A 13,479-nucleotide genomic window follows, 5' to 3' on the forward strand; every position below is an offset into this window, starting at 1 on the left:
TATATGCTGGATGGAATTCCCTTCATGACTTTGCCTCCTTTGGCGACCCTGATTTTTGATGCCTCTGATCAAGGTTGGGGAGCTCACCGAGGCAGCTTCAGTATGCAAGGCCTCAGGTCGCAAAGCAATTGTCACCAGCACATAAACGTCAAAGAGCTCAAGGCCATATGTCTAGCCTGCCAGGTTTTACTTCCATACCTACAGGGCAAGGTTGTTCGCATTCTTATGGACAATGCCACAGCGATGGTCTCCATCAACAAACAAAGTGGCGCTCGCTCATCATCCTTATGTCAGGAGGCTATCCAGTTTTGGGATCTTTGTGTCCCCACAATGTCCTCCCAGTAGCTTCACACCTCCCAGGAGTCAACATCTCATTAGTAGATCTCCTCAGCAGGTCCTTCCCATCTCACCACAAGTGGTCCCTTCACCTGGAAGTGTCCGATATGATTTTCCAAAGGTGGGGGTGTCCCCAGATAGATCTGTTTGCGTCCAAGCTGAACAAGAAGTGCTGGGAGTTCTGCTCAATCCAAGGGTCCGAGGAGGGTTCCCTGTCTGATGCCTTTCTTCTCCAGTGGTCAGAAGGGGTCCTGTATTCCTTTCTGTTGATACCACTGGTACACAACATTCTCCTGCAGAGAGAGACAAAGCAAAGGTCCTCATGATAGCTCTGGCATGGCTGGGCCAACACTAGTTCGGCATGCTCCTGGACCTGTCTGTGACAACCCTATTGACGCTGTCTCTTTGACTGGACTTGCTCTCTCAGAATCAGGGCACCCTTCTGCACCCCAATCTGATATCCCTTCATCTAATAGCATGGCTGCTGAGTGGCTGAATGCCGACAAGCGGGCCTGTTTGGCGCAGGTTCAGCAAATCCTGTTGGGTAGCGGGAAGCCTTCCACTAGAGCATCTTACCTAGCCAAATGAACGTGTTTCACCTGCTGGATTTCAGAGAAAGGAATCTCGCCCTCCGAGTCCCCGATTCAAACTATTCCGGATTACTTGCTCCACCTTAAGCAGCAAAGCCTAGCCCTTTCATCGATTAAAGTGCATCTAGCGGCCATCTCGGCTTTCCACCCGCCAAGTAGGGTAAATCAGTATTTTCTCATGAAATGACAATCTGGTTCTTGAAGGGCCCGGAGAGGCTCTTTCCTCAGGTGCCTCAGTGGGATTTAAATCTAGCCCTCTTGCAACTCATGGGTCCTCCCTTAGAGCTGATGGCATCCTACTCCTTGCTTCTACTTTCATGGAAGGTTGCCTTTCTGGTTGCAGTCCCCTTGACCTTAAGAGATCAGAGCCCTAACTTCGGAACCTCCGTACGTGGTATTCTACAAAGACAAGGTCCAGCTGCGTTCTCACCCGGCATTTCTACCAAAGGTGGTGTCACAGTTTCACTGCAACCAAGACATTTTCTTCCCGAAACTTCACAAGTCCAACGAGGAATGCAGGCAACAGTCTCTGGACGTTAGGCGGGTCTTAGCCTTTTATATTGAAAGGACCAGACCCTTTCGTAGAACCACTCAGCTCTTTGTGGCTATAGCAGATAGAATGAAGGGCCTACTGGTTTCCTCCCAGAGATTTCCTCTTAGATAACAGTGTGCATTAGGTTTTGTTATGTACAAGCGGGTGTATTGCCACCAGCCATAGTCACCGCTCATTCCACCAGAGCGCAACATTCCTTGCACATATTCCAATTCAAGATATCCGCAGAGCCGCTACTCAGTTCTCAGTCCATACCTTTACATCCCACTATGCTATCGCTCAGCAAGCCCAGGACAACGCCAGCTTCGGCAAAGCAGTATTGCAAGCCACATGAAAGTGAACTCCAAACCCACCACCAAGGGGTACTGCTTGTGAGTCACCTACATGGAATGGACATGAGCAAGCACTTGAAGAAAAAATGGTTGCTTACCTTTCCTAACTGTTAAAAGAAGAACAGGAGTACTTGTGGCACCTTAGAGACTAACAAATTTATTAGAGCATAAGCTTTCGTGGACTACAGCCCACTTCTTCGGATGCATATAGAATGGAACATATATTGAGGATATATATATACACACATACAGAGAGCATAAACAGGTGGGAGTTGTCTTACCAACTCTGAGAGGCCAATTAATTAAGAGAAAAAAACCTTTGAAGTGATAATCAAGCTAGCCCAGTACAGACAGTTAAGGAGTGTGAGAATACTTACAAGGGGAGATAGATTCAATGTTTGTAATGGCTCAGCCATTCCCAGTCCTTATTCAAACCGGAGTTGATTGTGTCTAGTTTGCATATCAATTCTAGCTCAGCAGTCTCTCGTTGGAGTCTGGTTTTGAAGTTTTTCTGTTGTAATATAGCCACCCGCAGGTCTGTCACTGAATGACCAGACAGGTTAAAGTGTTCTCCCACTGGTTTTTGAGTATTTTGATTCCTGATGTCAGATTTGTGTCCATTAATTCTTTTGCGTAGAGACTGTCCGGTTTGACCAATGTACATGGCAGAGGGGCATTGCTGGCACATGATGGCATATATCACATTGGTAGATGTGCAGGTGAACGAGCCCCTGATGGTATGGCTGATGTGATTAGGTCCTATGATGATGTCACTTGAATAAATATGTGGACAGAGTTGGCATCGGGGTTTGTTACAAGGATAGGTTCCTGGGTTAGTGGTTTTGTTCAGTGATGTGTGGTTGCTGGTGAGTATTTGCTTTAGGTATGCATCCGAAGAAGTGGGCTGTAGTCCACGAAAGCTTATGCTCTAATAAATTTGTTAGTCTCTAAGGTGCCACAAGTACTCCTGTTCTTCTTTTTGCGGATACAGACTAACACGGCTGCTACTCTGAAACCTTTCCTAACTGTTGTTCTTCAAGATGAGTTGCTCACGTCCATTCCACAACCCGCCCTCCATCCCCAATGTCAGAGTAGATGGCAAGAAGAACTGAGAGGGCACAGGGCCGGAGGCACCCCACATACCGGCACATGAGTGCGGGGCTCCAGGAAGCACCATAGCAAGCCCTACGGATACTGCTAAGGAAAAAATCTCTGGCTACCATTCACATGGGCACGCACACACCTACATGGAATGGACTTGAGCAACACATCTCGAAGAACAGCGGTTACAAAAGGTAAGCCACCATTTTTTCCAATGCACCATGGCCTTAATTTGTGATGCCATGACAAGCAGCAGCTATACCAAGTCTCCAAACTCTTGTGTTCCCTTTGCTTCTCGCTCTAACACTGCCCATCACATCTGTCTTCAGTCAGGACACAGTTCTCCCCATCTCTTTCCCACTCTAATCAAGTTTTTCTTGATGTCCAGAGTGACATTTTATGTGGTCCTGTTGGAAAAAAGAGGAAATTGGCTTAACATTGCAGGAGGTTTCTTCTTACCATCTGGAATCCAAGGCACAGCAATACAATTTCTCCTTCACCAGTGTTCTCTACAGGCGAATTTACAGATTTGGCACTTAAGATGAAAAGTGTATGCTAAAAGGAGCAAAAAATTTTTGCAGATATCTCTGTAATAGACCTTCTCCAGGGAGGGGCTGAATGGATTCTGTACATTGTGCAATGTAGACACTGTACACAGCGTGCGCACAAATATATGAACATCCATGTATGAACAGAGACCTTTTTATGTACACATGTGCATAGCCCTCACATATGTATGCTTCCACTTGCAAGTGTTCACTGCTATGTGCAGTCAACAGTCACACATATATTCTTGAATATATATTGACTGACACCATCTTGCTGTGTGTCTTACTTACCATAAGCTTCTGTCAGTTTCTAATATGAGAAGAAACAATGGCAAAATAACCCCTATATTTCTGAATCTAGTCACTCTTTCCTCAGATGAAGATGGGCTTAAACTTTTGAGAGTGGCTATGAATTAAATGACAGAGAAACAGATGATTTGTTTACAGTTTTCCTGACAAATAGTCTACCTGTAGTTTGAATTCATTTTAATCTTTCCTATCTGCTTCCTGCAAAATGCTATCATTTCACAGCTAGCTAGTACTGGCAACCCCCATGTTGTTTGGGGATCAAAACGCCCTGTCTTGGATGGATATTACTGAGAGATACCTGAGTGTTCTCTGGGTTTTTAATACTTCAGCAACACTTGTGAGGCTTGTATTGCCAATTAAGTCTCTGTGAATTGGATACTTCTGCTGCATGGCGGAGTTGCATCCCTGGCCCAACTCTCAGGGACAGCTCCCTCCCTGCCTAAACATTTGTAAGGTGTCTATCACTGTAGGCACAGTCCCTATTAATTAATTTGTTCTGGTACCACCCACAACATACGAGGTTCAGCGTAAATCTGATGGAAAGAACAGTCCCAAGAAGTTCATAATTTTAAAAGACCAACAAACTGACACAGACTGTGGAAAGGGACACAACAAACAAGGAAAGTGGTCATGGTGGTGACTTTCTTTATAGACTGTCCTCAATTCCTTGACCATTATGAATCAGCTAATTTCTTGTGGGCGTTGTGATGGAAGCTGTTCTTCAGGGGAGATTTAAATGCAGAGAAAGCAATGAGGGAGGGGGATGTTCCATGCAGATGGGGCAATGTGGAAGAAAGAACAGAGTCGGTTATGGGAGAAGTGGAGAAATAGGACAGCAAGGCTAGTATCACTGATGGAGGGGAGGAGTTGGAGGCAGTGATGTGAAGCGGCATGGGAGATGAGTAGAAAGAGGTAGCGTTATGTCAAGGGTGCTGCCTAGTGATTAGAACAGGGAAATTTTTTTGATTCTAGCTCTGCTGCTGGTTTGATATTGGATATGTGGCTTTTAGTCTCTCTGTGACCCAGTTCCTGCATCTGTAAAATGTGGATAGTGCTGCCCTGTGTCACAGGGCTGTGAGCTTTAATCAGTTAAAGTTTGTAAAGTGCTCGGAGGCCCTTGGATGGTAGGTGCTAGACAAGAACAAACTATTATTAGTAGTACAGCAGCACATCTCTGGCAAGGACACCTCTCTCTTTGGGCTGCATCTCCCCCTTCGTATTCCTTTAGAACCTGCAGTGATCAGATTCCTTTGGAATGGCCAGGCCATGTTTGATTGGGGATGGCCAGTTTCTTTATGCATTTTTCTCACCATTGGAGATTTCTGATTCTTCCATTAATCTTAACTTTTCAGAGTGCAAACTGCTGCCAGGGTCCTGGAAATGTAAATGCTCACCTCTGCACCCAAAATGTAGTATGATCTCTTTATGAAATATTTAATGTCACATATTGGTAGCCAGGGGCCAACGCAACGAGAAAATAGATTTGTGTGAAGAAAAGATACCAGCTGAGAACGGGTTAATAACTAGCTTGCACACTCTCCTCCTCCTTCCTTATTTTTCCTTCCCTCCCCCTTCTCTCTGTCTTTAAAGCCTTGACCACAGAATGAAAGGAGGCGGGGGATGGGCTTAGAGTTTGGCTCATGTCCTGCACAACTTTTTCCTTGTCATACCAGGAAAGGCACCAGCCGAAAGTGAGGGGTGGCTCTGGAGAGGTTGCAGCTCTTGAGCAGAGATCACAGGGCAGCAGCATAAAGAGAGCCCTCTGTGCTTGTCACCAAGGGAATGAAACCTCCTGACTCCCCCCCGCCCCGGGGCTGATTTCTTTCCTCTCTTTGTGTTTGTTGAAACTCCTCCCCATGGTGTCAGGTTTTCCTGAAGGAAGCTCTTGAACAGAACCTGGAGAAGGATCGGGAAGAGGAGTTGAGGAAAGCGGCTATAGTCATCCAAGCCCACGTCTTGGGCTACATGGCAAGGTCAGTGTTCTGGGCTGTCTTTGCGTTTTCTCCACCTGTCTGCTTGCAGTCTCCCCCATCCTCTCCTCTACTCTAGGGTATTCTTATCAGCACTTCCACTCTTCTGTTCCCCCCACCCTCCAAATCCATGGGCTAGCCTCAAAATCTGTGTTTCTGCCGAAATCCTTGTCTGTGCTGTAGTCATTTCTTTCAGAGTAACAGCCGTGTTAGTCTGTATCCGCAAAAAGAAGAACAGGAGTACTTGTGGCACCTTAGAGACTAACAAATTTATTAGAGCATAAGCTTTCGTGGACTACAGCCCACTTCATCGGATGCATATAGAATGGAACATATATTGAGGAGATATATATACACACATACAGAGAGCATAAACAGGTGGGAGTTGTCTTACCAACTCTGAGAGGCCAATTAATTAAGAGAAAAAAAACTTTTGAAGTGATAATCAAGCTAGCCAAGTACAGACAGTTTGATAAGAAGTGTGAGAATACTTACAAGGGGAGATAGATTCAATGTTTGTAATGGCTCAGCCATTCCCAGTCCTTATTCAAACCGGAGTTGATTGTGTCTAGTTTGCATATCAATTCTAGCTCTGCAGTCTCTCTTTGGAGTCTGTTTTTGAAGTTTTTCTGTTGTAATATAGCCACCCGCAGGTCTGTCACTGAATGACCAGACAGGTTAAAGTGTTCTCCCACTGGTTTTTGAGTATTTTGATTCCTGATGTCAGATTTGTGTCCATTAATTCTTTTGCGTAGAGACTGTCCGGTTTGGCCAATGTACATGGCAGAGGGGCATTGCTGGCACATGATGGCATATATCACATTGGTAGATGTGCAGGTGAACGAGCCCCTGATGGTATGGCTGATGTGATTAGGTCCTCTTTGACCACTGCAGCCTCCTCTACCCCCTGCTTCTTACACCCTCCTCTGCCCCCACCCCCATCCCCTAGTGCGTTAAACATGCCGCTGCAATGACCCCATCTCTCCACTGACTCTCTGCCTCTTCAGACTCCTCATCCTCACCTTCAAGGGTCTCCAGAACTCTGCCCCCTCTACCTCTTGGCTCTCAGCTCCCACTCCTCCACCCTTAACCTACCAGCTTCACCTAATGCTCCCTTCATCTCTCTTCTTCCCCTCTCCCAACTCTGCCTTTATTAGCACTGTCCCCAAGGCCTGGAGCAGCTTCCCTTCTCCTATTTTCCCAGGGGCCTCTCTCTCCTTCTTTAAGTCACTCTTAAGAACTTACTACTTTGGGCTAGCCTTTCACCACTGATCTCCTCTCAGCTGCTCCCTTTTGCCACTACTGCTCCTAATCATAGTAGTGTTAAAGAAAAGCTATTACAGAAGAGCCATCCCCTCTCCTGCCCCTTGAAGTTAATGTAACAGCTGACTCTAATGATTGTAGCACATGCTGCTTGCCAAAATAAAGCAAAATGCTGTCTCTGTGCCTTCCCCTCTCCCCTTGTCTGGGTGCCTTTATTTGCTGTGCAGTCTGTGTAAATTAGAATGTAAGTTCCTCATGGCAGGGACATTTAAATAATAATAATTAATAATCAGAAACCTCCAGATATTTTGGGGGAGGAGGGGAGTTATCACATTGTAAAACATAATTTCTAGGCAGCATTGCTAAGGGAAAACTGCAGTGTCTCTTCTGTGACTTTCCTGGAAAGGAAAGTACCCAGCTAGTGGACTGGGAGATTGGGATGCACACTGTTCATCTAAGTTTAGTCTTCAAATCAAGCAGTGCTGCTATGGTCAAAAGGAAAAATCCTTATACAGCGGCTGGTGGCAAATAAGGCATTGCAGAGGGAGGTAAAGAAGCAGAAAACAGGGAAGATGAAGGTTGGAGAAAGTGAAGTTAGAAAACCTTTTTTGTGATAATTTCAGTGTTGCACTGCATCAACATTAGAGAGGCTCCAATAGAAAGGAATTAGTATGGGACAAGTCCAGAAAAGGTTTTGAGTGAGTAAGGCAAAACTAGAGTGTGCTGCCATGTAGCACTTAGAGCTTATCAGTCACCAGAGTATGTAAATTAAGCAGAGTAAGCTTGCCATGAAGAGTTAGATGTTCTAGGATTTTACTGTCATCTTTATCCAGATCTTCAGGGACTGGTTCTGAGAATTGGGGAAAGAGGCCTAAGGGATGAAAGGTTACATGGTTGGCTATACACTCTGCTTTACTTTCCCAGAAGCTCAGGGTGTCTGAATGGTCACTAAAGTGAAATATCTGAATCAGAAAATAAACCAAAGTGAAAATGCCCCGTTTGTTTAGCAGACCTGCTCCCTGTGGGACTCCTAGTCACAGCTGCTGACTCCACCAACTAAAATAAGTTTTTACTTTTCTTAGCCCTGCAGGACCTGTGGAGAACTGGTGCTGTAAACTGGGCTGTGTCCCTGTTAGCCTCACAGGACCTGCATGGGTTTGGGGGAGGGAGCCACACTCTGTCCCCATGTGGCTTCTCTGACTCTTGGAGGGGGAGCCAAGCTTTAGCCCAGTACCTTGCAGCATCAACAGAATAGGTAACTAAATTCCAGATGCCAAATCAGGGCCCCTGTCCCCTCTGTGTTTTATATATGAGTAAGGGTGAAGTGCAGGATCACTGTATTTCACGGCCCTCCTGCATTGGCTGCAAAAGTTGGCTTTACCTAGGGTTACCATATTTAAAAAAAACAAAAAGAGGACACTCCATGGGGCTCCACCCCTGCCCCAACTCCGCCCCTTCCCTGCCCCACCCAACTCCACCCCTTCCCCAAAGTCTCCGCCCCCTCCCCTGAACGCTCCGCCCCCTGCTCCTCCCCCTCCCCTGATTTGCGGGAAGCCTGAAACATGCAGGCAGCAGGTAAGCTGGAGCTGGGGCGCGCGAGGAGGCATGGCCCAGTCCAGGCCCCCCTGCCGAGCGGCTCTGGCCCCAGCATCTCCAGCCTGGCTCGGGCCCTGGGGCGCCAGCCCCGGTTCCGGCCGAGTGGCTCCAGCCCGCCCCGGCGGCTCTGGCCTGGCTCGGCTCGGGCCCCGGTTCCGGCCGAGCAGCTCCGGCCTGGCCCTGGCCAAGCGCTGGCCCCAGCAGCTCCGGCTCCGGCCCCAGCGGCTCCAGCCCGGATCCCAGCCCCACGACCCCTCCCTAGTTTCCCAGACATGCCTGGCTTTTTGGAATTTCCTCCCGGACAAGGATTTGAGGACCAAAAATCCAGACGTATGGTAACCCTACTTTACCTTGGGAAGTGGAGGAAAGTGAGCAGAAGGCTCCAGACGGGATTACATTCTATTGCCTGTGTATATCTGAGGTCAGGTTAGATTATCATAATGGTCCCTTCTGGCCTTAACCTTTGACAGCAGAGCTCATAGATATTATCAGGAAGAGCACCATGGAGCTGAGTAGGGCTTTATCATGGTACTCTCAGTGGAGCTTTTGCCAAATGTCTTTTGTAAAAGTCTGTGCCTTTTGTCTTTGTCCACCTTAGAGGAGGCTGAGTATGCAGCTGGCCACCTTCTGTATGAGGAGAGGCACTGGGGAGAGAAGTGGGGGGAAGAGACAGCCCCCGACCAGTTTATTTAAACCGGCTTCTGTCGCCCTTTCTCCTTCCTCCCCTCTCTGTAGCCTGCACCCAGCTGCTGCTGCTGCTGGCAGAGTCGTCCCTTGGGTACGGCGAATCAGGGGGACTGCTCCAGGCCCCGCGCTTTGCGAGGGCCAGCTTTTCGTGAGGAGGTGGGCGGGGAGGTGAGGCAGGGGGGCGAGCAAGGTGAGGAGGCGAAAAGGGAGGTGGGCGGGGGGGAGCAAGGAGTAGTCCCCCTACTAGAACCTCCCCCTCCTCCCAGTGCCTCCTGCCCACCAGCAGGCCCCACCATCAGCGCCTCCCTTTCCCTCTCAGTGCCTGCTGCCTGCCGCGGATCACATGTTTCACAGCATCAGGAGACGCTGGGGGGGAGAGGAGCGAGGGTGCAGGGTGCTTGGGGGAGGAGGCGGAACTGGACGGGGGAGGGGCGGGAAGAGATGGGGCGGGGGCAAAGCAGGAGTGGGAAGAAGCAGGGCAGGGGTGGGGCCTTGGGAGAAGGGATGGAGGGGCAGTGGGGCCAGGGGGAGCACCCCCCGGCAATTAGAAACTCAGTGCTTATGTCCTGTGTCGTCCCCCCGTTTCTCCCCCACCCCCCACGGGACGGCCCTGGCTGCTGGAGCCCTGGTTTCATTGTTGTTAATGTTGCACAGTCTCAGATGCTTATGCTGGCCCTAGGGGATCATTCTCGGGTTGTGTTTGAAATTACAAGGTGGTTCAGTGACCAGCGAAGTGGATGCTAGGGGTGTTTTCCTCTATAAAGATTCCAGGGGGTCTGTTCGAAGGGCATACAAGTGCGCTAGGCTGGTAGCTTCCCAGAGATGTGCATGTAAGATTTGAGGCGCATGAAACTTCCTTTCTAGTGGGTGACAATCTGTCCTTCATCCCCTGGGGATCTCATGCTCATTTTCCCTTTCAACAAAGGCAGACATATTAAAGCAGCTCAAGAAGGGTCACTTTGGAGACAGGAATAAGGTGGCAGATGCAGGAAAGAGGGCAGCAAGGAAAAGAATCTTCGCGTGGTGGAAAGGGAGGGAGAGACTTGTGCCCCCTATGGGTACTGGAATGCTCACATCATTTGTTCAGCACTTTGGTACCCTGGGGAGCCATTCCTTAGAAACACGAGAGACATGACTGTCATAGAAGTGGTCAGTGATTCATGGCCCTTTAACTGTTTGGTTTTGTTTGTAGGAAGAAGTACCGAAAGGCCCTAGTCAGTATTGTGACAATCCAGAAGAACTATCGAGCGCACTTCTGGAAGAAAACCCTCCTGCGACTGAAGGCGTCGGCTGTTGTCCTGCAGAAGCATTGGCGTGGCCAGCTGGCTCGCAGCCTCTATCGGCACCTACTGCAGCAGGAACAGAGACGGAAACAGGAAGTGGAGGAGAGGAGAAGGCAAGAAGAGGAAGAGCAGATCAGAAGGGAGGAAGAGGAAAGACAATGGCAAGAAGAGGAGGAGCTTAGGAGGAAACAGGAGGAGGAAGAAGAGAAGAAAAGGTACTGGATTATTTTTCACAGCTTTAGTTACATGGCTGGCCCCTAGTACCGGTAGTGAATCTGCCAAGGTGTATGACTAGGTCTGAGGTCCTGGCATGACAACAGTGCCTTCAGGCCATAAGGAAGCAGTCACGTGAGACATCATTGCAGTAATTTGGATACATGCACAAGTCTCCTTAGGACAGGATTTACTCCTGGGAGCACTCTACACCAAAAAATTAAAAATTCTGTGCACAATCTTTTAAAATTCTACTAATTTTCTTTGTCAAAATAACACTACATAATCACTCCAGTTTCAATTAATTTGGTAATTTATTTCAAAATACCTGTCAGCAAGTATGTCTGTAATAATACGGACACACACAAAAGCTCCCCCAGGAGTAGAGAGTTTAAAAAACCCCAATGACAACCTGGTTCCTCTTTCTGTGCCCCCTTCCCCCCCCCTCTCTCCCCGAGCCCAGCTGAGGGAACAGATACCCACAAACCTCCCCAGAGCCCACCTGCAGCCCCCCCAGTCCAATACACCTGACCCCCCCCCGAATCCCCTCCTCACAGCCCAGCTGTGGGCCCCCCCCTTGTCCAGACGCCCGTCTCCAACCTCCCCTCCCTCCCCAGAGCCCAGGGATCCAGAGGGCGAAACAGCCTGATGCTCGGTCCCAGGCTTACGTGGCGTTTCCTGTGTGCTGCCCTCTCTTCCCTCAGAGCATGCTGGGAACTGCAGCTGCCAGGAACCCTCTAGCTCGCTGTCCCTCTCCCCAGCAGTGTCTTCTATGTGCAAGCTGGGTTCTGCCGAGTCCAGTGGCCCCTAGTGGTAGCTAGCAGCCCTGCAGCCCGTTTCTGTGGAGGAAAGGAAATTCTGCATGCACAAGATTAATTTCTGCAAAATTCTGCATTGCGCAGTGGTGCAGAATTCCCCCAGAAGTAAGGATTGGAGTGGGGTCAGGTGGCTCAGAGTAGAAAAGCTGGGTAGGTATGGGCTATCCCGCATTCATTTGGAGAGTTAATTTACTGATTCCCCTCCCCCAATGCCCTTCAACATTGTTCCTCTTTGTTAATATGAGGAGTGGATTTTAGTCACTGGGTCAGGAATAAATATTTTCCTCCTACCTTCCCAATGTTTTGTGACCTCTGAAACATCTAAGATCAGCCAGTGTCTGAGATAGGGTACCAGCCTTTATCAGTCATTGGTCTGTCCAGTATGACCAGTTATTCAGTGAGATGGATGATTGATCTCTGTTCTGGTATTGCAGTTCTTATGATCTTATCTGCTTGCAGTTCCTTTGGATAGTTTGAAATGCTTCTGAGCTGTGCTTTTTTAGCACCACTGCCCTTGCCCTATCACTCAGCCCAAGAAAGTGTATACATGAAGATGCCTGGAAGTGCCTGGAAATAAGAGCAAATGTGCAGGAAGGGAGCAATCTGTGAATAACAAGAGGCACACCTCTCCAATGTCCCTCCTTTCAAGGGATGTCACTCATTTTAGTTCCACAGTTACCTATCTTCTACACAAATTTGGTGTCCACTCACTTTTATTGTTGACATCTGCTTACAATGGTAATACAGAAGCATAACACTGAAGTCATAGAAATATTTACACTAAGGGAATGAATCCCACACCATTTTAGGCTTCCTGCATGAATAATTGTTTTGTCCCCCTCACTTTGGGTCTTTGCCACATATGGTGTCCTGCAATTGGGCTTTGGCAGGTTGAGAGGCATGTGAAGGGGTCACATAAAAATCAGTAGGGAAACTTGTTGCATGGAAAAGGAATCGCCTACCACCCAGTAGACACAGCAAGAGGAGACATCTATTGGAACTAAGTCTGGGTCCTTACATTTCCTGAGGTCATTGCTCAGCTATTGAATTTAAGATCTTAACTGGCAGCTCCTGCAAACTGAGGCCCCATTTGACTGATACACTAGTACAGTAACTCCTCACTTAAAGTCGTCCCAGTTAACTTGTTACGTTGCTGATCAATTAGAGAACATGCTCGTTTAAAGTTGCGTAATGTTCTCTTATAATGTTGTTTGGCCACCGCCTGCTTTGTTCACTGCTTGCAGAAAGAGCAGCTTGTTGGAGCTAGCTGGTGGGGGCTTAGAACCAGGGTAGACCGACAGCCCCCCTATCACCTCCCCGCTCCCCTAAGTTCCCTGTGCGGCAGCCGCCCAGCAGGCTATCAAGTGCTGGCAGTTCAGTTGTCCCTCCCCCCACTGCCCTGTGCTGCTCCTGCCCTCTGCCTTGGAGCTGCTCCTGGGAGCCTCCTGCTTGCTGTGCAGGGGGGTGGGGAAAGAGGGGTGCTAATATCAGGGTGCCCCCTCCCTCCCCTGCTCCTTTACCCCATTTCCATGGGTGGGAGGGGACACGACAGGGCTCAGGACAGAGAGAGCTTGCTGCCAGCAGCTGCTGTCTCAACTTGCTGATACACTTTAAAAGGCAATATACTTAGAGTGGGGTCAGCGTACTTAAAGGGGGAATGTGCATAACACACACACACACACACTCTCTCTCTCTCTCTGTGCATCTGTCTCTCTGCCGTGCGGCTACATGAACAACCTGTTAACCCTTGAGGGCTCAGCCAAGGGCGAGTTCATCATTTAGCAGTACGGCATTCCCTGGGAAATATCCCACCCTCTTCCACCCTCTGACTTCACCACCCCAACCAAGCTTCACAATCATCATTGCTGTTTACAATATTA

General features: G+C 48.6%; 1 protein-coding gene across 1 annotated transcript in view; it reads left to right on the plus strand.

The window, feature by feature from the left end:
- LOC128845636 (unconventional myosin-X-like) overlaps positions 1-13,479 on the plus strand; it is a 253,086-nt gene that overhangs the window by 151,086 nt on the left and 88,521 nt on the right. Inside the window, exons 22-23 of the mRNA XM_054044498.1 lie at positions 5,636-5,742; positions 10,478-10,783. Of these exons, the coding sequence (XP_053900473.1) occupies positions 5,636-5,742; positions 10,478-10,783 (413 nt within the window). The remainder of the gene's footprint in view (positions 1-5,635; positions 5,743-10,477; positions 10,784-13,479) is intronic.

Source organism: Malaclemys terrapin, chromosome 11 (assembly GCF_027887155.1).
Source record: "Malaclemys terrapin pileata isolate rMalTer1 chromosome 11, rMalTer1.hap1, whole genome shotgun sequence".
Taxonomy (NCBI): domain Eukaryota; kingdom Metazoa; phylum Chordata; order Testudines; family Emydidae; genus Malaclemys; species Malaclemys terrapin.